General features: G+C 49.6%; 10 protein-coding genes across 10 annotated transcripts; 3 read left to right on the forward strand and 7 right to left on the reverse strand.

Annotated features, from left to right (window-relative positions):
- Window positions 1–184: 184 nt before the first annotated feature.
- Window positions 185–2024, reverse strand: N7525_008844 (uncharacterized protein; the record flags this gene model as incomplete). The annotated part of the gene is made up of 4 exons (XM_002562907.1): window positions 185–1240; window positions 1302–1371; window positions 1432–1677; window positions 1753–2024. 4 exons carry the CDS (start codon window positions 2022–2024, stop codon window positions 185–187), a joined length of 1644 nt encoding a protein of 547 aa, XP_002562953.1.
- Window positions 2025–5564: 3540 nt separating this feature from the next.
- N7525_008845 (profilin) lies at window positions 5565–6114 on the reverse strand (the record flags this gene model as incomplete). The annotated part of the gene is made up of 4 exons (XM_002562909.1): window positions 5565–5699; window positions 5757–5891; window positions 5951–6051; window positions 6102–6114. The coding sequence occupies 4 exons, from the start codon at window positions 6112–6114 to the stop codon at window positions 5565–5567; spliced, it is 384 nt and encodes a 127-aa protein (XP_002562955.1).
- Window positions 6115–6828: 714 nt separating this feature from the next.
- cspA (putative cell surface protein) lies at window positions 6829–8411 on the reverse strand (the record flags this gene model as incomplete). Its single annotated transcript, XM_002562910.1, has 2 exons — window positions 6829–7862; window positions 7925–8411. 2 exons carry the CDS (start codon window positions 8409–8411, stop codon window positions 6829–6831), a joined length of 1521 nt encoding a protein of 506 aa, XP_002562956.1.
- Window positions 8412–9927: 1516 nt separating this feature from the next.
- N7525_008847 (DNA primase subunit PRI1) lies at window positions 9928–11557 on the forward strand (the record flags this gene model as incomplete). The annotated part of the gene is made up of 3 exons (XM_002562911.1): window positions 9928–10109; window positions 10167–10364; window positions 10423–11557. 3 exons carry the CDS (start codon window positions 9928–9930, stop codon window positions 11555–11557), a joined length of 1515 nt encoding a protein of 504 aa, XP_002562957.1.
- A 465-nt stretch (window positions 11558–12022) lies between these two features.
- Window positions 12023–13119, reverse strand: N7525_008848 (MAM33 family protein; the record flags this gene model as incomplete). Its single annotated transcript, XM_002562912.1, has 4 exons — window positions 12023–12048; window positions 12111–12580; window positions 12649–12829; window positions 12939–13119. The coding sequence occupies 4 exons, from the start codon at window positions 13117–13119 to the stop codon at window positions 12023–12025; spliced, it is 858 nt and encodes a 285-aa protein (XP_002562958.1).
- A 442-nt stretch (window positions 13120–13561) lies between these two features.
- On the reverse strand, window positions 13562–14200 carry N7525_008849 (translation machinery-associated protein 16; the record flags this gene model as incomplete). Its single annotated transcript, XM_002562913.1, has 3 exons — window positions 13562–13844; window positions 13896–13980; window positions 14032–14200. 3 exons carry the CDS (start codon window positions 14198–14200, stop codon window positions 13562–13564), a joined length of 537 nt encoding a protein of 178 aa, XP_002562959.1.
- Window positions 14201–14514: 314 nt separating this feature from the next.
- Window positions 14515–16849, forward strand: N7525_008850 (putative exonuclease; the record flags this gene model as incomplete). The annotated part of the gene is made up of 3 exons (XM_002562914.2): window positions 14515–14527; window positions 14590–14737; window positions 14797–16849. 3 exons carry the CDS (start codon window positions 14515–14517, stop codon window positions 16847–16849), a joined length of 2214 nt encoding a protein of 737 aa, XP_002562960.2.
- Window positions 16850–17808: 959 nt separating this feature from the next.
- Window positions 17809–18781, forward strand: N7525_008851 (Fig1 domain-containing protein; the record flags this gene model as incomplete). Its single annotated transcript, XM_002562916.1, has 4 exons — window positions 17809–17839; window positions 17900–17968; window positions 18025–18352; window positions 18403–18781. The coding sequence occupies 4 exons, from the start codon at window positions 17809–17811 to the stop codon at window positions 18779–18781; spliced, it is 807 nt and encodes a 268-aa protein (XP_002562962.1).
- A 1894-nt stretch (window positions 18782–20675) lies between these two features.
- Window positions 20676–21009, reverse strand: N7525_008852 (uncharacterized protein; the record flags this gene model as incomplete). Its single annotated transcript, XM_061214517.1, is given in 2 exon segments — window positions 20676–20893; window positions 20907–21009. The coding sequence occupies 2 exon segments, from the start codon at window positions 21007–21009 to the stop codon at window positions 20676–20678; spliced, it is 321 nt and encodes a 106-aa protein (XP_061068948.1).
- A 115-nt stretch (window positions 21010–21124) lies between these two features.
- On the reverse strand, window positions 21125–21445 carry N7525_008853 (uncharacterized protein; the record flags this gene model as incomplete). The annotated part of the gene is made up of 1 exon (XM_061214518.1): window positions 21125–21445. One exon carries the CDS (start codon window positions 21443–21445, stop codon window positions 21125–21127), a length of 321 nt encoding a protein of 106 aa, XP_061068949.1.
- Between the last annotated feature and the right edge of the window lie 359 nt (window positions 21446–21804).

Here is a 21804-nt window from a genome sequence, read left to right on the forward strand (position 1 = left end):
ATATGTATATTTGTTTTCACTGGGCCATTCGTGTATACCCAAATCCTCAACATTTTAATGTAATATTTACGCTTCTTGATACAGGATTTGCCTTCAACAGGTTCCAGGCATATATTCCAATCAGACAAGCATGTAGTAGACATGTCACTCCAAAAGACATCCAATTGTCGCTAACTTAGAAAGACTACGCAGTCTCGTTGTGAGAGACAACAATTCCCGCATCCCTCTTCTCGTCGCGGTAAATCGCCTCCTGTTCACGGTCGTACTCCTCAGCAAACTTCCTTCCGTACAGACCAATCTTGTACCAAGGAAGGTCGAACATCTTGTCGATGGTCTCGAGACTGCGACCAGCAGCCTCTGGCACAAAGAGCCAAACCCAGATACCACCAACAATGGAAATAACACCAAAGAAGTAGAATGTCCCATGAGGGCCGAGACCCGTATCCTCGAGCAGCATCTCAGGGAGGACACGGTTGACAGCATACTGACAGATAAAGTGCATGGCCATAGTGATGGACGAGCAAATACCACGAATACGGAGAGGGAACAGCTCCGAGGACAGCAGGTACTGACCACTGTTCCATCCAAGCGCCCAACCAACACCAGAGATGTAGATGAAAGCGATGGCGGCAGTCGATGCACGATTCTGCGTCTCACTGGGGACGAAGTCTGGGTTTTCGGCGATAGGAACGAGGTTGAGGAAGATGGCGATGTAGAACATGGCAACGGTTTGGATGACAATACCAATGATGAGAGAGCGTTTACGACCGGCCATATCGACTAAGAAGAGAGCGCAGATGATAGCGGCGACGAATTTCACGACACCGAAGACGACGGTCGAGAAGAGGGACTGCTCTTGGCCGGTGATACCGACGAGAGTGAACAAGTCAGGCGCGTACACCGTAATAGCGGAGCCACCGGACCAGCAGGCCATGTTCTGAGCCAGGTTGGTGAGGAATAGACGGTACGCGTTGCGTTTGATGCCCAGGATCTCCTTGAATAGACCCTTCCAGCCCATGCCGAGCGTGGCCTCCATCTCTTCCTGGTAGGCGACGTCCATTTCGGAGATCTCGTTCAGGACGTATGGGTGGTGGGCGGGTAGGCCACGGAGCTTGCAGAGGACCTCGAGGGCTTTCTCGCGTTTGCCCTGTTTGATGTAGAAACGGGGGGACTCCAGCTGGAAGAAGGTGAGGAGCAGGATGATGCCGGCAAACATGAGGTGGAGTGAAGTAGGGACGGCCTATAAGTATGGATGTTTTAGTCAAATCAGTACGACAATGGTTGTAGTGGATAGTACTTACCCAGCGGTTGAAGGTATCCGCCATGTGAATCTGAGTACCCCAGTTGGCGAAGTAGGCAATCATGATACCACTGCACTTGGTATTAGCACATAAAGCGAGACAACGGACAAGAAGAAGAGCATGAACTTACAGGTACACTGCACCAGTAAACATACAAGTACAGAGACCACGAATGGGAGCGGGAGAAATTTCAGAAAGGTAGATCGGGCCGACGACGCAAGTCTGTCCAATACCAAGACCAGCAATGAAGCGACCAGCGTAGACGGCAGCCATGTTGCCATTGTTTCCAATAAAGATGGCAATTCCAAGAATCCAGAGGACACAGAGTTGGCGAGTAGCCCAAACACGACCGATACGATCACAAACGATGAAAGCACTGTTATTCAACCGTAATTAGCAAAGGCTCCCGGGATTGAAATCGAGGACAGTCAGTTTCAATGGCAAGACTTACAGAAGAGCACCGGCGACACTGCCGAGCTGAACCATGGAGGAAATAGTACCCTTGACACTAGCGAGATCATCTTTGTCGAGGTCGTCAATACCGACAGACCGCTTGAAAGCGTGGGAGTTGAAGACACCCGTGATGAGACCTTCGTCAACACCACGGGCGGCACCCATGAGACCGAATGCAAAGACGGCGAACCATAGCTTGAAATTGAGTGTCTCCTTGGGCAAGCCGCCTGTGTTGAACTTGAAGACGTTGATAGCAGCACCACCCGCCATGATGAATGTTATTTATTGTTTCTAGACAGGTGAAGGAAGGGGTAGACAGGTCACTTGTGAATCGAGGCCGTGAACCTGTATAAGAGATGATGCAGCGCCGCAACAAATCTCGGATGAAGACGATGGGCTTAGCAGGGGTCTTCGAGGCTGGCAGTCGTGGAAGAGAGAAGACAGTGAGGGGAGGGCTGCATTTAATAGGAAAAAAAAAAGATTGTGCGGAGAGCCGACATGCAAGGTCTGTCAACCCCGGAAATTTCGATATCACGCCATGGAGGCTCATGCGGGGGTGCCATGGGGTATCAAAGGTATCAAACGCAAGGTTCATCAACGGAATGGGTCGAATGGTCACCAGCCTTTCAAGGCTTGCTTGGGCCGAGTCTTGGCTTAAAGATTAAATCCACGTTGTTCCTTAATTCTCCGAGTCTCCGAGTCTCGGGCGAGGATAAATGAGCCGTAGATCTAGCGTTGCAGTAGGATTGTACATAGGATTGTGAATTGAACCGGTTTCCCCCATATCATTCCCAGCGTGAACTACTATCTGATAGAAATAAGCACACTATAGAGCTTATAAAAGTAGTGACATCGAAGTGCGCTTTGTGATACTAAGCTACGTATGTGATAGACCATGCAAGGACCACATGGATGATGATCTCGTTCCGATCCCAAGAATTATAAATGCCGATGAACGGACCAAATGTTTCTAGAGCTCTCCGAATCCCGGTTAATACTGGACAATGTCGCCAGAAATTGCAGATATATGCCTCACTAGGAGCCAAAGGATTCCGAGGACCTCTTGGCTGGATGCATACGGTCTTCTCCGGGGGCATCTCCAGAATCACGAGGGATAGGGTTTGGATGATCGGCCATGTGTTCAAAGCGTACCCCACGCCAAGCACGGGTAAATGCTGGTTTGACCAATCAGAGGGCTTCATATCAATGGCGCTGCTCTCCAGATTTTGGCTCCCGTTCCACACCCATCTGCGAGCTATACCTATTTGGGATATGCCCCCATAACTTAATTGCGGATTTCCTCATTTCCCCCGTTGTTTTCGGAGGGTCTCCGAAAGCCAGTGTTAAAGTTCCGGCCCACCAAGCAAGAAACCGACAGTCTCGGGGAAGTACGCGGTGAAGAAAGTCGGCATCTGAAGAAGACACTGCTAAATAGAGAAAATGTCGAGCAGGAAAGCTACATTGCAATAACATTGGAGTGCCGCAGGCTACATTTCAAATCAGTTCTGGAAGTCTTTGTGTTGCAGTGCGGTAGTGTGTCCCGTTGGAAAAACCAAAGAAACACCGGCGGTGCCGTCAAATGAAAAAGAAGTTGATTGTGTGGACACGGGATCCAAGCTCTCTTGGCGCTGTTCCTCGGGGCTTGGCTTGTCCTGATGTCTCGCCGATGACCAATAGCTCATCGTGACGGCAGCCGGGGAAGTCTGGGGTTTATGCCAGTCGGTCCACAGAATAAAGTGAGGTGTTGGTCCCGAGGTTGGTTTTGATATTTCCGATTCCGGTTTCCCCCATTGATTTCCCCGCATGTACCTGGGAAGGTTGGGCGGTAAAACCTCGGAATATTGCAACCGACCAGGAACACTAAACCCGAAAGGAGGCAAACCGGAGGCGCTATATATTTGCTGCTCTACAGGTGGGGGAGGCAAAGCCATCGAGCGGGACGCCAGACAAAGCAATCCAGGCCTTTGTGGAACAAGTGAACTATATCAAATAGGGCCATTCGGTGAAACGATAACCTATACCGCATTACTTGAGAATATGCATCTCAGGAAAGACGGGAAGACATTCTCTTGAAAACGCCACTTGCGTAGTCAGGCCAGGTGATCCAGGCCCGAAGAGTTCGAAGTGAAGATGGAACAAGCACTCAGCCGCAGTTTGTGACTGAAAGAGTAAGGGGGGTGGGCCAAGCGGGTTGTCCGATTGGGGCGAAGTTGCAGGGGTGCAGCGACTCAGAGGGCTTTAAAGGAGGGGAGAATAAAAGAATGAACCAGTTAGGCGGGAGCTTTGTCTCCTTTCAAATCCAAATCCCCCCTACCTTTCGCCTTGGGTAGTAGCCCAAGACTTCCTAACCTTCCTAATCAGACGGATGTTGGGGGGCCAATCCTAAAAGGAAGAATTAACTAGAAAGGGAAATTCGTAGGATCTCCGTTTCAAGTTCTAACATACGGAGACAATCTGAGAACCCGTGAAAATGATCCCGAAATTATTTCGATGTAAAAAGCCCTTCTTGCCGTTGCAATTGACGAGACGCCTGACCCCCCTGTGCTCTTTCCCCCCGCTATTCTATATCTTCCAGCTCCATTATGGTGTTGGGGGCTAGCTTCAACGACTGCTCCCCACCTCCCCGTAAATGATTATATAGCTCCTCAGCTAATTCGGTGAGAGATTCTTGGCGGAGCCGCAACATGGAGGCCCACTCAAGAGTGCTAGAGTCGGGCACGTCCCTTGGGCCGACAAAGCTCGGGAAAAGATACTTCACGATATTGATTAGCGAGCCAACTATGCATCTTGAAAATTGCGTGTTGGAACTGTCACCACGTTTATGTCGAAGCTCATCACCATATATTATAGTAGTGAAGGATAGAAGGTCTATGTTGGCTGAACAAGGGTGGAACTGAGGGCTGAGCTGAAAAGTCTCGGTCAAGAGCTCGACCGTGCTGACCGCACGGGTCCAAATCGATCCCCTATCAATCATTTTTGTCATTGAAGGAGGGGCAAATCGGGAAGCACAGAATAGCTTGATTTCGAATACGTCATCTGCCATGGTCGTCGGCGAATCGGTCCGTGATATGTGCTACAGACACTATCAGCCACATAGTGGTTTTAGCCCCGTGTCACTTGTGATTTCTAATATCTACCACAGCTCTGCAATTACTAAATAGTTAGTTATCAATTCCTTCGTCTAAGCGGACCCTAACTAACCGTTAAAGAAAAAGGTAGTGTAATGCCTAGAGAGGCCTGTAAAGACAGTTGATGCCTCTTTTCATAGCCGACAGGTAATTCAATGTCAGCGTCTTCATATATGAATCTGAACTCTCGCCTGGCGCATAGAATAACAGCTGCATATAATAATAAATGCGAAAATGGGCTCTCGTAATGGATTGAGAAGATATAGAAAATGTGACGTATCAAAACTTGCTAGACACGGTTTCCGTCTTTGCGGGTTATGGAATTGCCCCCTTGAGAATTTAAGATAACCAGGATTCGGATGAACTCGATCACGACGGCTCCCGCGACTGACAACCGGAAGATAATACACGGGGCTTCTCTGGCATAGAATGGACTCATATTTGTAGGGGCAGCGATGCGCATCAATTGCCCCCGCTTATCCCAAGATATTATTACATGGTTGTTTGGCCTGACTAAATATTAAAAATGAAAAGAAGTCATGACAGAGAAAGATTTTGAAATTTCTGGTTTGATTGGAATGAAGGCTTTCGGTTCTCTTGGCTGGTCTTGTACTTCTGTATGTGTCCGATAGAGTTAAGGCATCATTTCTTCATCTTTCCAAGGCTGGAGATTTAACGGGAGCTAGTATCCTATGCTAGTCAGATAATTTGCCAACTGCCCAACAATGCTTGCAGCTTCTCTAGACTGCACTGTTTCAGGGTAATGTGCGACAATTATTGATTGCGATGATCTCACCACACAAACACCCTCTTTGCCCTAATATTTTCATGATTTAACGAGCCACCAGCTGTTGTCGCAATTGAAATGCCTTACCTTCTCAGCATATATGCTCTGGTCATCTGCTTTGGTGACCATAAGTCTTTCTCCTGCGACGTAGAGTCCACCAGAGTATAGAGGGATTGAATCCTCGAAGCCTCTCAACATATACTGGACTTCCTCTAATTGAACCTATTGAAAGGCGTTCCAGCCGCCTGCAACGTTCAGAGTAAGATAATCAAAAAACTTACGTTGAATCCTGCACTCGTTGCAAGTAGAGCATCGCCTCCTGCTGAGAATATAGCCGCTTTGTCGACTTTTTTAGATCCCACCAGGGTTTGATCGACCCATCCTATTATGGTAAGTTTAGCCTTGAGATGTCTGTTTGTGAAATCTGCATACCTTGCCAGCTCATCTTGGGTGGAAAATAGGAAGAATGGAGAAAAACGAGAGAAGGGAGGAGGTTTATGTCGGCCTTGAAGGGAGGACGGTGGATAAGGACGCTAAACCTAAAGGAGGAAGGCTAACCCGAAAAGGCAATTCACAGGTCTGTCGTTCAGATAGTTAATTATCAAAGCCTTGGAAGTTCAAGCATAGACTGTACAGACGCATTAAGTGAAGATAACACAAGCTTACAGCCTAAAGAGGTCATTAGATTAGAGGATAAAGGTGCAGCCAGAAAGAGCGCTCATTTATCTATAATCGTTGCGCTCGAAACTTCAAAACTTAGGGCTAATGAGAGGCATTGCCTTGGGAACTTCTTCTAAGAAAAGATAAATCGACTTTTGATTCAATGCAGATGCTTTTCTAAGATAAAATCCTAAAACATACAATGAGCAAAAGAATCCAAGCAGTAGAAACTATATATTACTATTAGTTATTTAAAAAAGGTCTGATAAAGTAGACAAAAATCTCGAAATGACCAAGCAACCGTTCTTCCTTAATCCTGCTGCCCTGTTAAAAAGCAGAAGAAATTCCAAGCGGAGCATAGGCCAGACATTCAAAAGAAAGTACTCAAGGTACCATGATGTTTCTCTGATCCGCACCACAAGGACCAGAAAGACCAGGAACCGAGAGAGATCCGGATCTCAATCAAGAGATGGACCGGCGTCGAGGCTACTCAACTGATTTACAGGAGAGCCATGAGACCAACAACACCAGCGAGGAGGCCAGCAACGGGCTTGACGTTGGAGGCAGCACCGGTGAACTCGTTGGAGGAGGGGGAGACAGGCTCCTCAGGCTTGGAGGGAGTCTCGGGGGTCTCAGGGACGGAGGGGTTGGCGGCGGGCTGGGTCTCCTTGGGGGCAGCGGGCTTGCTCTGAGCAGGCTTGGAAGCAGCGGGCTGGGAAGCAGCGGGCTTGGAGGCAGCGGGCTGGGAGGCAGCGGGCTGGGAGTGGGCGGGGACAGCGGGCTGAGAGTGAGCGGGGACAGCAGGCTGAGAGTGAGCGGGGACAGCAGGCTGAGAGTGGGCGGGGACAGCAGGCTGAGAGTGGGCGGGAACAGCAGGCTCAGAGTGAGCGGGGACAGCGGGCTCAGAGTGGGCGGGGACAGCAGGCTGAGAGTGAGCGGGGACAGCGGGCTCAGAGTGAGCAGGGACAGCAGGCTGAGAGTGAGCAGGGACAGCAGGCTCAGAGTGGGCGGGGACAGCAGGCTCAGAGTGAGCAGGGACAGCAGGCTGAGAGTGAGCGGGGACAGCAGGCTCAGAGTGAGCAGGGACAGCAGGCTGAGAGTGAGCAGGGACAGCAGGCTCAGAGTGGGCGGGGACAGCAGGCTCAGAGTGAGCAGGGACAGCAGGCTGAGAGTGAGCGGGGACAGCAGGCTCGGAGTGAGCGGGGACAGCAGGCTTGGTCTCAACGGGCTTAGGCTCAACAGGCTTGGTCTCGACGGGCTTAGGCTCAACAGGCTTGGTCTCGACAGGCTTGGGCTCAACAGGCTTGGAGTGGTGAGGCTTCTCAGGAATCACGACATCTCCGGTGGGCTTCAGGACAGGGGCGGTGGGGCCTGCGGTGGGGTGGGGGGCGGGCTGAGTAGCATTGTGGAAGGTCACAGGCTTCTCATTCTCGCACATGGTGCAGACGGTAGTCTTGGTGATGGTGATGGTGCTTGTTCCGGTGACGGGAACAGTCCAGGTCTTAGAGCCAGAGGTGACGGTAGACGAGGTGACTGGAGGTATCGTTAGCATGTGTGGTTCAAGAGATATGTTGTGGTAGAGATTAAGGGCTTACCAGGGCAGGTGGTGGTCACATAGGTGAGCGTCTTGGTGGTGCCAGGCTTCACGGGGACGTGAGGCTTAGTGGTGTGCTCGTGAACCGGGGTGGTCGAGGTGGTGCAAGGGGTGGTGCTGTTACTCTGGACCGGGGTGGTGGTGTGCACCGGGGTGGTCGAGGTGGTGCACGGGGTGGTGGTGTTGCTGTGCACCGGGGTAGTGGTGTCGCTGTGCACCGGGGTGGTCGTGGTGTGGTGGTGCACCGGGGTGGTGGTCGAGGTGGTGCACGGGGTTGTCCACGACTCAGTGGACTTGCTCCAGGAGTCGTGAGTCGACACATGCTCGGCCGGCTTGGACCAGCTCTCGCCCCAGCCCTCAGCGTGGGCAGGGGCAGCGACAGCGGCAGAGCTCTGAGCGGCGGGACGAACGAACTGCTCGCCACGAGCCTGCATGATACCGGCAAAGGCCGGGCTGGCAAGAGCCAGAATAGCAACGGAGTTGACCATTTCGAGAGATCAAAGTCTTAACAAACAAACTTGGAAAGATAACGAGTGAAGAGATGATGATAGAAAGCTTGAAAGATGGACAGATATGAGCGGTCTTATATGCCCTATTTGAGATGACTGGTTCCAAGTCATGACGGATATGGGTGCCACGGTCGTGTCCAGGACAGAAAGGTAGACCTGATTCGCAATGTGACCATATGGCCGAATGCAGGTAGTTGGATGGCTCAACCACAGACGGCAAAGGCACAGGTGCAAGGACATTGGATAAAAAAATTGTGCAATGATACATTCATATGGCGAACTCAGATGCAAACGTGACAGGCTGGAGTATCATTGGGGTAAGAAGTACAGGGGAGCTCCATCTTCCTCCACTAGCCCTGGAGAGTAACCTAATGCGGAAGTATAAGAAGAGCTTGGCAATTTCCATAGTGTCAACAATCCGCAAAAGTGGTGGGTAAATTACTGGCGTGACTGCATAGTGCTTCATTTCGATGGAGAAAATCGCTTAATTATTGTTCAACAATATGTGTATTTTGGATTAAATGGTCAGCAAAAGGACCATTCTGAGTGTTCAGTATTAGCAAAGTCGCAGCCATGACACCTCCGGACCCGGAGGCAATTGCTAATGCGATGGCCGGCCGATCATATTCGAACGGGACCGCAATTGACATGACAAGACTCCTGTGATTGGGGGTAGAAAACCCACGGAGATGTATGGCTTCGTAGTCAAAACGCGAAACCAGTGAACCAGAAGCAGAAAAAAATCCCCGCATACGAATAGGGCTGTTTCCTTCCAAGGTTGGGCCCCTGGAATGTGGGAATGGCATCCGATTGAGTGTAGGGGCGTTCCATTGGTAGGTGCCACTTTGCAAGAATGTAGGCGAGAACCCAGAGTATTCTCGGAGCAAGACGATCCCAGTAGGCTCACAATAATTTTTGGTTTGAAGGATTAATCCGGATATGGCCCATTGTAACATCGGCTATAATCAATGACGGGGACATCTCAATATAGCACTGGATTAGGGAAAGCCTCCACTGCGCGAAGAGGGTGCATTTTGCGGAAAACGAACAATCAGGTTCTTGCCAGAGATGGACAGCGGGGAAATCTTCAACCAATCCGACGTGATCTGTGCATCCTGCATGCTCGTTGCCCTTTGGAACAGCAGGGAAGTCTAGATGCCATCCATGGATCCTGGTAGACGAGAGGTACAGCAGCAAGGTACTGCAGAGATTTTGGCCGCATGCGGCAAGCGTAAATGTAGTAACCTCGACATCTTCCAGCACAATTCACAACTGCTCTCGCTAGTAAAGGCGAGGAATAGTGTCGAGGCAACCCATCCGTTTTCGGTCATAGATATGGCTTTCCATTTTGGGACGACACGTGATATAGGGCTTAGGGCAGACGCGTGCACGGGGCGTCGCGCGTCGCGCGTCGCGCCTTCCTGTTTGGGTTCAATTAAGCCCCGGAGAACCTTGGAAAGAGCATTTGCTTTGCCCATCACCAGACTCGCCCACAATGCCTCACTCCGTGTCACCTGGCTCTGCGCAGAATGACGATGAGATGCCGGATGCGCCTCCCGTCGAGACCTCGACTGAAACCAATGTCAGACTCGAGGATATGTTCAACGACGATGATGACGATGACGAAGAGTTCCCGGCTTCTGGAGATGTGAAGATGGAATCACCATCAAAGGAAGAGTGAGTGCGGACTTTGCATGCAGTAAGACGGAAGTGCTGATAGAAAGTTCGCAACAGGCCTCCAGCACCCACGCCCTCGGGCGTGGATCCGGATATCATGCTCGCCTTCTATCAACGACTTTTCCCCTTCCGATACCTATTCCAATGGCTGAATCATGGAATTGTACCAACGAAAGACTTCGGAAACCGAGAATTTGCTTTGACACTGCAAAATGACGCCTACCTCCGATACCAATCATATCCGACTGCTGACCTGTAAGGCCCATTTCAACTTTTATTGTCAACCCCCGTTTGAGCTGACCCATATGTCCAGGTTCCGGAAAGACATACTTAAGATGAATCCTTCTCGTTTCGAAATCGGACCTGTCTACAGTACCAACCCACGCGATCGCAAAACGCTACGAGGCGGCCAAATGAAGCCAGTCTCTAAGGAATTGGTTTTCGATATCGATTTGACTGATTATGATGACATCCGTACATGTTGTGTCAAAGCTAATATCTGCGCTAAGTGCTGGGCTTTTGTGACAATGTCCATCAAGGTTATCGACACTGCACTACGGGAGGACTTTGGGTTTGAACACATCCTCTGGGTTTACTCGGGTCGTCGTGGTGCTCACGCCTGGGTGTGCGATCCCCGTGCACGCAATCTACCGGATGAACGGCGCCGAGCCATTGCTGGTTATCTTGAGATCGTCCGCGGAGGGTCACAAAGCGGGAAGAAAGTCAACATTAAACGGCCACTACACCCCCATATTGTACGAAGTCTTGAGTTGCTCAAACACGACTTTGCCCGGACCACACTCGGTGACCAAGATACATTTGAATCCGCTGAGCAGGCAGAACGCCTTCTGTCCTTGTTGCCCGACAAGACATTGAACGAATCCCTACGGAGGAAATGGGACTCCTCTCCAGATCGTGCCAGCACCAGCAAATGGGCCGATATAGATTCACTCGCAAAGACGGGTAAGAGCAGCACGCTCAACCCGGCGACTCTCCGAGATGCGAAGCAAGATATTGTCTTGGAATATACCTACCCACGCCTGGATGCTGAGGTCAGCAAGAAGATGATTCACTTGCTCAAGAGTCCATTTGTTATTCACCCTGGCACTGGCCGGATTTGTGTTCCCATCGATCCTCGCAATGCCGAAAACTTCGATCCTCTCTCCGTCCCGACGGTAATGAGTCTGCTTGCTGAAATTGATGAATACGACGCGAAACACCCTGCCGGCACAGCAGAGGCAGATATTCCTGATGTTGAAGGCAGTGCGATGAATGGCTCTGACATTAAGGGTGGCCGTAAGGTGCAGGATTATGAAAAGACTAGCCTGAAGCCTTATATCGATTTCTTCCGTTCCTTCATCGCAGCTCTCATTAAGGAAGAGCGTGCTGGCAAGCGTGAACGCGACGACAATGGCCCTGCTGTCAAGGCCGATCCTATGGAATTTTAACCGCAGCATGTTCATGTTCCTTCCCTTTGCCTAGCTTTGCCTCACAGGATTACGACTTATGTTTTGTAGTATCATCGCTTTCATTTTGTACTTTATATCAAGGATTGCGTTTTCGAGGAGTTGGGGTATGTTGTGCATGGGACCGAGTCATTTGCCATCCATCAATCAGCCTGTTTCTACATTTATCAACTTGTCATTCGAATCTACCGATTGGATAAAGATAGTCACTCGGCTGCGGAACTTGTCAATTTACAAGAGCTAGGGGTATAGCCATGTAATAAGTGAAGTGATTGTATATTGGGAAATATTGGTACAAATAGAGTCGCACAAGTAGTTGCACTAAAGCTAACCATGACATGAAGGCACGAAGGTGGAATCTCCACATCAGGTAAACTTCTCATTATCAAAAGGCACCCCTGACAGGATTAAGAGGGAATGAGCCAAAGGTTAAATAGGGTAGTTAATTTAAGCACCAATGAATTTCTTGACGGCTAAAGGAGAAAAGTTTCGTCAGCAGGAGTCACAGAAACATTATATACGAAGGGAAACATACTCTCCAACCAGCGCAGGTACTCCTTCTGCTCCTTAACGGAGATGTAGTCAGGAACCATGTTAGCGAACTCGGCGTTAAGGCCGCGGTCCTCGAGGTAGCGGTCCCAGAGAGCCTGGAGGTCCTCATCAAGGTTCTCGAAGGGGGGTCCGGCGTAGAGGCTCTGACGAGTCCAGTCCTTCTCAGCAGTCAGGGACTGGGCGAGCTCAGCGTTGGCGAAGTGGGAGACCTCCTCAATCTGGAAGACACCGTCCTGGACAACGGTCTGGATCAGAAGGGCACCGTTGTTGGGCTTCTCAACGGTGATGGTAACGCGGGCAGGGAAGCTGGGCTCCGGCTGCTCGAGACCCTCGGCGGAGGCGTCATCGCGGGACTGGTTCTGGAAGTCCATCTCGTCGGTCAAGGAGGCATCGTCAAAGTCCTCCTGCTCGCTGATGTTCTGGATATCGGCGACGGTGAAGCTGACCCGGATGCTAAACAGTCATGTATTAGCATTGATCATCGATGTTGAATGAAAGGAAAAAGCGGAATGAGATCGTACTTCTCGGTGCCGAACTTCTTGGTGAGGATAACCTCCTGTTCACCAGCAACATCCTTCACCTGCCACTCGCCAACCTTAATGGTCTCCTCGATGGCTTCCAGTTGCTCCTCAAACTCAGGGATTTCGGAAGACTTCTCGTGTCTCAGCTCATCCTCGAGCTTGGCGAGAAGCTCGACGTCGACTGTTCAAAAAAGAAAATCCAAAATCAGCGCAAGGCCACATATAGAGTCCGCCACCAGAGAAGATCGGATTTTGGCGGACTCCTTCAAATATCAGTCAATGCATCTTACCTTCCGATGAAGGAGCCTTGAAGATGCTAGAGGTCGAGAAGGCAGCGTAGGCGGGCTTAGTGGCCTGATTCCAGGATTGGAAGACAGCGGGCTTGGGGAGTGCTGGGCGAAGTGCCGAGGTGGCAATGGAGCGCGAGAAAGTGCGCGGGATAGAGCGGGTGATAGTGCGAAGAGAAAGCATTGTGAATGTGGATGGTCCAAAGTTGGTGAAGGTGAGAGCTCGGGGAAAATGTGAATGAGCTAAGATATTACGAGTGCCAAGACCGCTTCTGTTTTGGCGGACTTTGCGCCACGCAATTGGATTCTACGATGGGCAAAAAAAAGAAAACACATTTAATTGCAATTGATCTCTATTGTAAATAGATGATACTAAGTAATTTTGAGGGATTGGAATTCACACTACGCCTCGCTCTACTATACGCGCATGAATGGCTGGATGGAAGTCCTGGCGCATGAGAAACTACACATGTAGATGGACGACACAACCTCATTGAATTGAAATGGTACATTCGAGAATATTCGGCCTGTACAGAATCTAGAGAAGAATCAAGGTACCCATAATGCGCCAACCCAGTCTTTTTGGACACCAGACAAAAATGTATAGAAAAAAAGTAATCGTGAGATCATGACATGCTCTTCGGTGGGAAAGTAGACGTGAGTTTCTCTCCGTCTTTTGTAAACCGCATAAACTTGATGGCACTGAGACCCGACCAGTGTCCATTCCAGTTCTTCATCGCAGTCATTGCATATTGATCGCTTAGATCGGGCATCCATAGCCCGGTTGCGAACTCCCGATCCTCGGTTTGCACCCGCTGTTTCAAGGCCTCTTCGCGCTTGCTAGGAGGCCGTCCTTTCCGGCGCTCCGACTCGAGCTGTTTGATCTCCTCAGCATCACGGGCAATGTACCTGACCTGGGTTAGTCTTCGGGTATGGTGGTTGATCGTTGGTGGTACATACTTGGCGACGAACTCGGAAATCTCCTCGGTCGAGAGGGCCTCAGTACACTCTTGTATAGCCTCATGGATGTAATCAATCCGGTCCACTATTTAAGTCAGCCTGGTTGACCTTCAATTGAAATGTGCAACTGTCTCACAGTATGGCTGTCTTGCACGGTTTACAGTGGCGTTATGGCGGGACAATCGATCGTCGCGAGCACCGGCTTTGCGGAGTCGGTGGGCATCGCGACTATTCTCATGAAGCGCATTAGTGGAGCTGCGTTTCTTAGAAATCTGCTTGTGCACCTTTTCCAAAGTAACAGGCATGATTGCGGGCAGAGGACAAGAATTACTCCAAACACTCCGCCGTGGGTTTCGATGATAATTTTCGTGGATGCACCGGCATAATTAGGCGGTGACTCCAAAATCACCGCCTTCCCCACTCGAGGAAAGCGCGTCTGCGCGTCGAGATAGGAGCATTCCAGGAGTTATTTACTCCCTCAATTCTTTTGACTAGGATTCGATTTGGACCTCGCATTGAATTCCATATTCATTAGTTTTCTGCTTGTGAAAATCCCAACCTATGTTATCATTTATTGCTTGAATACGAGGACCCGCCTGTCCCTCGAACGGTGTCCACCATGGGCATTAAAGGTATGTTGACTTGTGACTCTCTAAAGGGGGAGATAAATGGTGATTTTAACGCAAACGAACAGGACTGCACGGGCTTCTCAAGTCCATTCAGAAACCATGCCACATTAAGAATTTCAATGGGCAAACACTTGGAGTCGATGCATATGGATGGCTGCATCGAGGAACTGTTGCTTGTTCAGTTGATTTGGTCCTGGACAATCCTACTAGGAAGTATGTCATTTGGTCTTTTGGCCCACGGACTGTTGGCTGACAGGGCTATCTTATGGCAGACACATTGATTTCGTCCTCAACCGAGTCCGCATGCTTCTTTTCTTTGGAGTGAAACCCTACCTTGTCTTTGATGGCGACAATTTGCCCAGCAAGGCAGGCACCGAACAGGATCGCTACCGACGGCGCCAGGAAAGCAAGTCCCTTGGATTGGACCTACAGCGGAAAGGGAGAATGCCAGAAGCTTACCAGGAGTTCCAAAAGGCCGTCGATGTGACTCCCTACATGGCTCGCCAGTTGATTGAGGAACTGAAGCAAATGAATGTTCAGTATGTGGTGGCCCCGTACGAGGCAGATGCCCAGTTGGTGTACCTGGAGCAACAGGGAGACATTCAAGGAATCATATCTGAGGACTCGGATTTGCTTGTCTTTGGAGCAAAGCGGTTGATTTCCAAATTGGACCAGCACGGGGAATGCATCGAGATAAATCGCGCCAATTTTACTGCTTGCCGCGAAGTCAGTCTGGTAGGCTTCAGTGATCCAGACTTCCGAAACATGTGCATTTTGAGCGGTTGTGATTACTTGGCAAATATTCCTAAGCTGGGGCTGAAGACTGCCTACCGGATCATTCGCAAACATCGGGATGTTGAAAAAGCCCTGCGTATGCTCCAGTTCGAGGGCAACTTTCGAGTCCCGGCGGATTACCTGACCAACTTCAGACAGGCCGAGTTGACCTTCCTCTATCAACGGGTCTTCTGCTGCAAAGCTGGAAAGCTAATGACTTTGACACCACCTGGCAAGGATATCAATTTGGCCACGCTGCCGTTTATCGGCGCCGATATGGAGCCGGAAATTGCCATCGGAGTTTCTCGTGGCGATCTGGATCCAACCACCAAGGAACCAATCGCCCTGAAGCCACTATTCGCAAACAGATGGACCCTTGGCATTAATCGCCGCCAGACACTAGGTACTTCTTCCGAGTTGAAGCCAAAGAAGTCCATCAATTCGTTCTTCACTCCTAAGAGGACACCTCTAGCTGAGCTCGACCCTAACAGCCTAACTCCGTCTCCGAGCCAGCAGCGACTCCTTGAGCGAAATGCAAACAACAGCTGGCAGGCTAATACAGCGCCCTTCCGCTCCAACTCGGTCAGGTCCACGCCTCTCAGAGCATTCTCTGACCAAGGCCTCAGCCCTATGGTTCGGAGTGTGGAACGCTCGTCTTTTCTGGCGCAAAGTGCAAGACCGTCTTCATTGCAGTCTACAAAGAGACAGAGGCTCTGCTCTGAGACTGAAGGGGATTCTCTGCCAGCTTGTTCTCCTGCTCGCAGTCGGTTCTTTGCTCCTACTTCTGACCAAACTAGCCCTAGTGGCCAAAAGCTCTCCCGGTCAAAACGGTCACGCAAGTCGGTGATCGGTGTCTTCTCTGATGAAATCGCCGAAGACATAATGTCCAGCATCCCCGATCCCAGTACTACACCTGGGTCGGCTGAGTCTAAGCCGGAAACCTCCCTTGAAGTATCTGGCAAGCTCAGTGAAGTTGAAACCCCTTCCAAGCCTACTTCCAACAAAGTCCTAGTGACTGAGGACCTTGAAGTATCTCAGAATAGCCCCAGAGATACGACACCGAATTCGCCCGGTTTCAGTCAGGCTCTTGACTACCATGTTGACCGGCAAAACTCGAATGTACTTTCCAGGTTTACTTTTCAAGCGGGGCAAAAGCCCGAAACAACCGCAGCTAGCTCCATCATGACTAAGATTCCTGCGATTCAGACTTCTCATAGACCTTCAACACCCTCGACTCCCAGAAGCCCAGCTGCGATTGCACGAAGCAACGTTTTTCAGCGACGCCTCACACCGCTCCAGCGTATGGGACAGTCCGCTCTCAGTCGATCTAACAGCATCAACATTCCTACTAAACTCCGAAATGCCGAACCTGCTGAGCCTCGGACTGAAGCCTCTTCTCCTGTCGTACATAAGGGGTCCTCTTTTGCAGGAACTCAAGGCAGCGAAGATCTCATTGTCCCAGACAGTGAGGACGAAGAGGACGAGGATGAGCCTAGCACACGGCCCTCAACCACTCTTGATCTGAAACGCTTTTCTTTTGGCGCAAATTAGGCTGCATATCTATTTGATTACGGAGCATTAGGACAGGAACATCGGGTCTTGGTATCCGGGGTAGCATTGGACCACTGGTTTGGTGGGTTCCACTTTGGCGCGTAACCTGTGGTGTTAATACTTTTCTTAATTGGGGTTATTGTTTGACATAGCGTTGGTTAGGATTTGGGAATCATAGCATGAAAAGTCTGAGACATTGAAACGTGCCTGATCCGTAGATTGTACATCGAGGTCGTGTAAACGGCCCAATATCTAAGAGGCTGGGTGAATCGCGTGGCTTATCGCAGTGGGGCGAAGGTTATCGAGATCTGCACTAGTCCATATCGGGACTAATGCGGTCCAGACTTTCCCGTGTGAGGGGGCAGAATTACCCACGTAGAAGGCGGTCTGACATGGTTACCGGGGAAGCGGGACAGTAAACAAGAGCGGTTGGCCCAGCCTCCTAGATTTCGTATACTCTTGCCTCATCCCCAGCCTCCAGAGAGATTCGGAGAATCTGTCGATTAGCTTGACGTTGAGTTTTGTGCCAGCTGAAATCCCTTCTTTCTGCTCCATTCCTTCTACACATTCCCTGTCTTTCATATACTTCCCACCTGTACTACAGGCGTCAAGTCATCATATCTCTGACCCATCTGGATAATCCACTCTAGGTGCGAGCCGGATTCCACAATATCATCAAATATTTTGAATATCTTTCGAAATATTCCGAGTATTGAATACGTCCTGAACGATCCGGTCTTTATCCTACCATCCACATTCTTCATCTACATTCCATTCCAACGATCTCGATTTCGATTCGCCCGTCGTCCCAATCACACGAACAAGCAACAAGTGCGCCACTGGTGTCCAATTGAGTTGTGTGATTGCATTCAGTTCAGGCAACTCCTTCTCGGAGACCGAGAAGCGAGTCAACAAAAAAGTGCAGGAGTTTGACCCCGAGGTGGTCATAGTTGAACACAATGGCTGTTCCCTTTGCCCAAAGATGGGCCCGTAAGTGACCACATACCAGGGGAAATTATACAATGCCATTGTCGCTAATTCTTCATACAGGGTTCGTTCCAGTGGTCGGGTACCACCACGTGTTGATGATTATCGTAGCAGTTGCTATTATCCTATTATGTGAGTGCCTGTCTTCTCATCACCCTCTCTCTTGGAATGTTACTAATATATTGCAGCACTTCTGTTGGCCGGCTGCTCTTCCTCATCCCCACAGATCCCTGACATCTTCCTTATCTCTCTATACTATGAAAGGTATAACCCCATTATGGACCTCGCACAAGTCCAACCAGATGTGGCGAGTCCGATCTCCCACATCGTCGGCGGCGCAGAGATGGAAGTCCGGGTGGGGTACTTTGGTATCTGTGTTCAGCCTGATAAAGGTTCTTTCATTTGCAACGCCAATGCGACGGCACTGGCTGAGATTGTCACTGTGGATCAAGATCCAATGAACCTGATCTGGGTTGCCTCCACGTTCAAAGACGCCGTGGTATTCCCGTATCTCCTGTGAGTAACCTTCCCTTTGTTATTTCTAGACAACGCTAACACTCGCACAGGATTGTTGCTGTCATTCTCGCATTCTTCTGTTTCATCCTTCTGGCGACATTCCCTGGCTGGCACGAGGAGCTCAACGAAGATGGATCCGATCATGAAGTCAAGCCTTTCCCCTCACGGGCCGTTTCCCAGGCTGCGCTAGCCCTCATTTTTGTCGCCTCGGTGTTCGTTCTCGTGTCCGTTCTCTGGCAGCACACAGCGTCGGTCGCTGCCAGCACAATAGCCCAAGACATGGGCAATGGAAGTGTAAAAAGTGGCGTCGGCGCTTCTGCAATGGTGCTTGGCTGGTTTGGCTTTGTCCTACTAGTTATAGTCACTGTTGGTTTGCTGTTTATGATCTTGAGTATACGTCTGATCACCAAAATGACCGACGACGAATAATCACAATTGATCCTCAATGCCGAAGCAACACTTGCCCTCTTTGCTTTTTTTTTTTTTTTACGCGACTTGTTTACACCTACCTCTTCTTCGCCTACGACATACTTACCCTTATAATGGGACGACACAAATGGGAAATGAATAATATCTACGAGCACACGACACTTGGCTCACAATTTCACGGAATGGATGGGAACGGAACACATGGCACTTGGGATATTTTGATTTCCCGGGAATTTGGGACCTGGACAGTTGACTTTTACGAATACGTTTGAGGATATGGATTCTCGCATGCTTTCTATTCTTGGGATTTGACAAACATCATTGTCGTTTCATCTCGGAAATTCACATTTGGCGCACCTCTGCCAATCTACCAGGATAGAATGAATGCATGCCATCGAGCCACATTTTGTACAGATCCTTTTTGCTGGCGTTGTTCCTTTTTTTTTTTTTTTTTTGATTTGAGTGGAATTCTGTTTTATGTTCAGCACATGGTGTTTGTTTGATCGAGTCATGTATACCATAGCCTCTTGTTTATTCCCATGCTTTGTTCCTCTTTTGCTTCACGCATAACTGCAAATACTAGTTAGTCCTTATGACACAAATGTCAAAAATGATACCAAAGCCAAGTCTTCATTACTCGCTCTCTTCCGTACATAACTTTCTAAGATCAAAAATCCGTTCAGCTTGTGCATGTTACCGAGTATAACTACATCTAGGTAGATAGCTATGTGCCTATATGATATCCAGGACAATCAATGGCTTTTAGAGATATTTTGACTTGATTTCGAATGCTAAGAACCTGGCTACTCTTATCTCCCTACCATCATGTACACAGGTACAGAGGCTTGGTCTGATTCTTTGCCTGTTAATGTATCAAGGTAAACCTCTCTCCCTCATGCCCAGGCAGCTTCTCCTGTGACGAGCCAGATCTACAAGCCAAAGCAAGAGAGTGCTTCAATTCAAGATACTAAAGACGGGGAAGAAAGAAAGAAAGAAAGAAAGAAAGAAAGAAAGCAAGATCTGGCGAGCTCACTGAGAGCTTAATCAAACCGAGATAATGCAAGCGGTGCAAACCCCGACTCTTCTCGGTTAGCGAGGTAAACAAAGAGCATACTAATCATAACAGATCTGACATGTGATCTAGCATGTTATACCAGATCAGAGCCAGATCGTGACATCTCCTCCTCAACTTGTTTTTCGGCGTTTATTCTCTGCGATCCATCGAAATCATTCCACCCTCACTGCACCATCTCATGAACCTTAGCACGCATGTTGTTGTGCTAGATCATCTTAAGACCAAGGAGCCATAGCTCCGCTGGGTGAAGATTGTCGGGTAGAATGTCCGGCGGCAGTGTCATGCGATAGCGTGGATGCTATGGGGACCGAATATGATGCGTCTGTGATCTCGCTCCAGTTGCCTGGGAGCTAAGCTTATAACTCGACATGATACTACAGATTGACCAGAACCATCAACGTAAGGATGGGGATTTCGGATGTGAACGTTGGATAGCTTCCGCTCGAAGGGTCTCAGTTTAGACAGTAGCTCATTGGCACGATTTTTCAAGCCTTGGACGTTCATAGGGATTGCTCTTCTGGGTGATATTGGAGGAAGACATCGTTGTGAGATATGCCTGGTGGTTGTTTGTATCACTCTAAGTGGATAATTCACTCGTCTCCAGGTGCACACGCCTCTCTTTAAGCTGCATTGTGTACGTATGGAGCCATTTCTAAAGTCTTAGGGTTAGCCTCTTGATGATAGGCAAGAAGGTTGTTAAGATATCAGAGGTCACTTACCGCTTTAACTAGCTATAGCTCTCTGTCAGATTCACTGGTACTGGAAGGTTTGTTGAGATAGACAGAAAAGACAGGAGCGAGAGTAGTGGGAGGAGCTTCCTTAATCATATAGGTTGTATCCAACCAAGTGCACCTCGATCCGAATGCATGCTGCGTTGTCTGGCCCACGGAAGGTGTCAAATGATACAAACGCAGACAAAAGGTCGATCCGGGGACGCAGATGACAGAGAGGTAGCGAGGTTAATCGTCGGTATGTCACTAGCGTCAAGTTGTCTGGCGCAGCCTCAATCATGTGACGGATCTTGCGAACGACCCATACTATGCAACAGACTTCGAGCTCCGTCGCCCAGTAGTGCTTCTCGGCTGGCGGACACAGTACGGACAATTTTCATCAACTCCGAAGAAGGACGAGCGTGAAGCTGGGTCGATTCCATGTTGATATCGAGCATCGGTAGTTCCTGTCGACTTGCTCGAATTCATAGCTGACAGTCTTCACAAAAGAACTCTTCTTAGTCCCATCGGGAGGCAGGTATGGGATTTAGGCCGACCCTATCGAGCGACAACAATACCTCGCTCTTCACTAGCTGCTTGCTGGGTTCTAGAGGACTTTGGGAACTTGGACTTGGGCCAGAACCAAACGAACTTTTGGACTACTTCTGGTCGTGTCCCTTTAGCATGGTCGATACAGCGCCCAGAAACACTCTTCACACTTGATCCAGCGTACAGTCCACTGGAAACCCCATAGTCCTGATTAGTGGTAGAGATCAGATGATCAGCTGGCCCCTGAAGCCGTTGATCACTGATTTGTGCGAAGCAGCTCAGGTAGACGCCAGGGTGAGATGACGAGTGATCAATGCTTGGCAGAGCCATGATGTATTCATGCGTCAGAGTAGAACATCCAAGTTCCCTTGTTGGTTCATGGATGTAGAGGGAGCCGAGTTTCCACTTCCCGGTTTATGTGAGCATGCAAAGCCTCTGAGAGATCATCTCGTTGAAGATGTCAAGAATCTTCTCAACCCACCGCAAGCTGAGCATCAGAAACATCCTCAGTGGTCATTAAACCGTCCGGTTCCCATGGTGAAACTCATAGAGAAAAATGCAGCTTTCCAAATCGTCATTTCCAACCAGTTTCCAGCCGTTCAATCACTTCAATGCTTCATCTGTTCGAAGTTCCATATTCGGCAATGCCTTCGTCAATGCATCTGCCGGCCTCGGGGGTTATCGTCCTC

The sequence above is a fragment of the Penicillium rubens genome (genome assembly GCF_028828025.1).
Source record: "Penicillium rubens strain IBT 27055 chromosome Unknown utg000003l_segment0_segment0, whole genome shotgun sequence".
Lineage (NCBI taxonomy): Eukaryota > Fungi > Ascomycota > Eurotiomycetes > Eurotiales > Aspergillaceae > Penicillium > Penicillium rubens.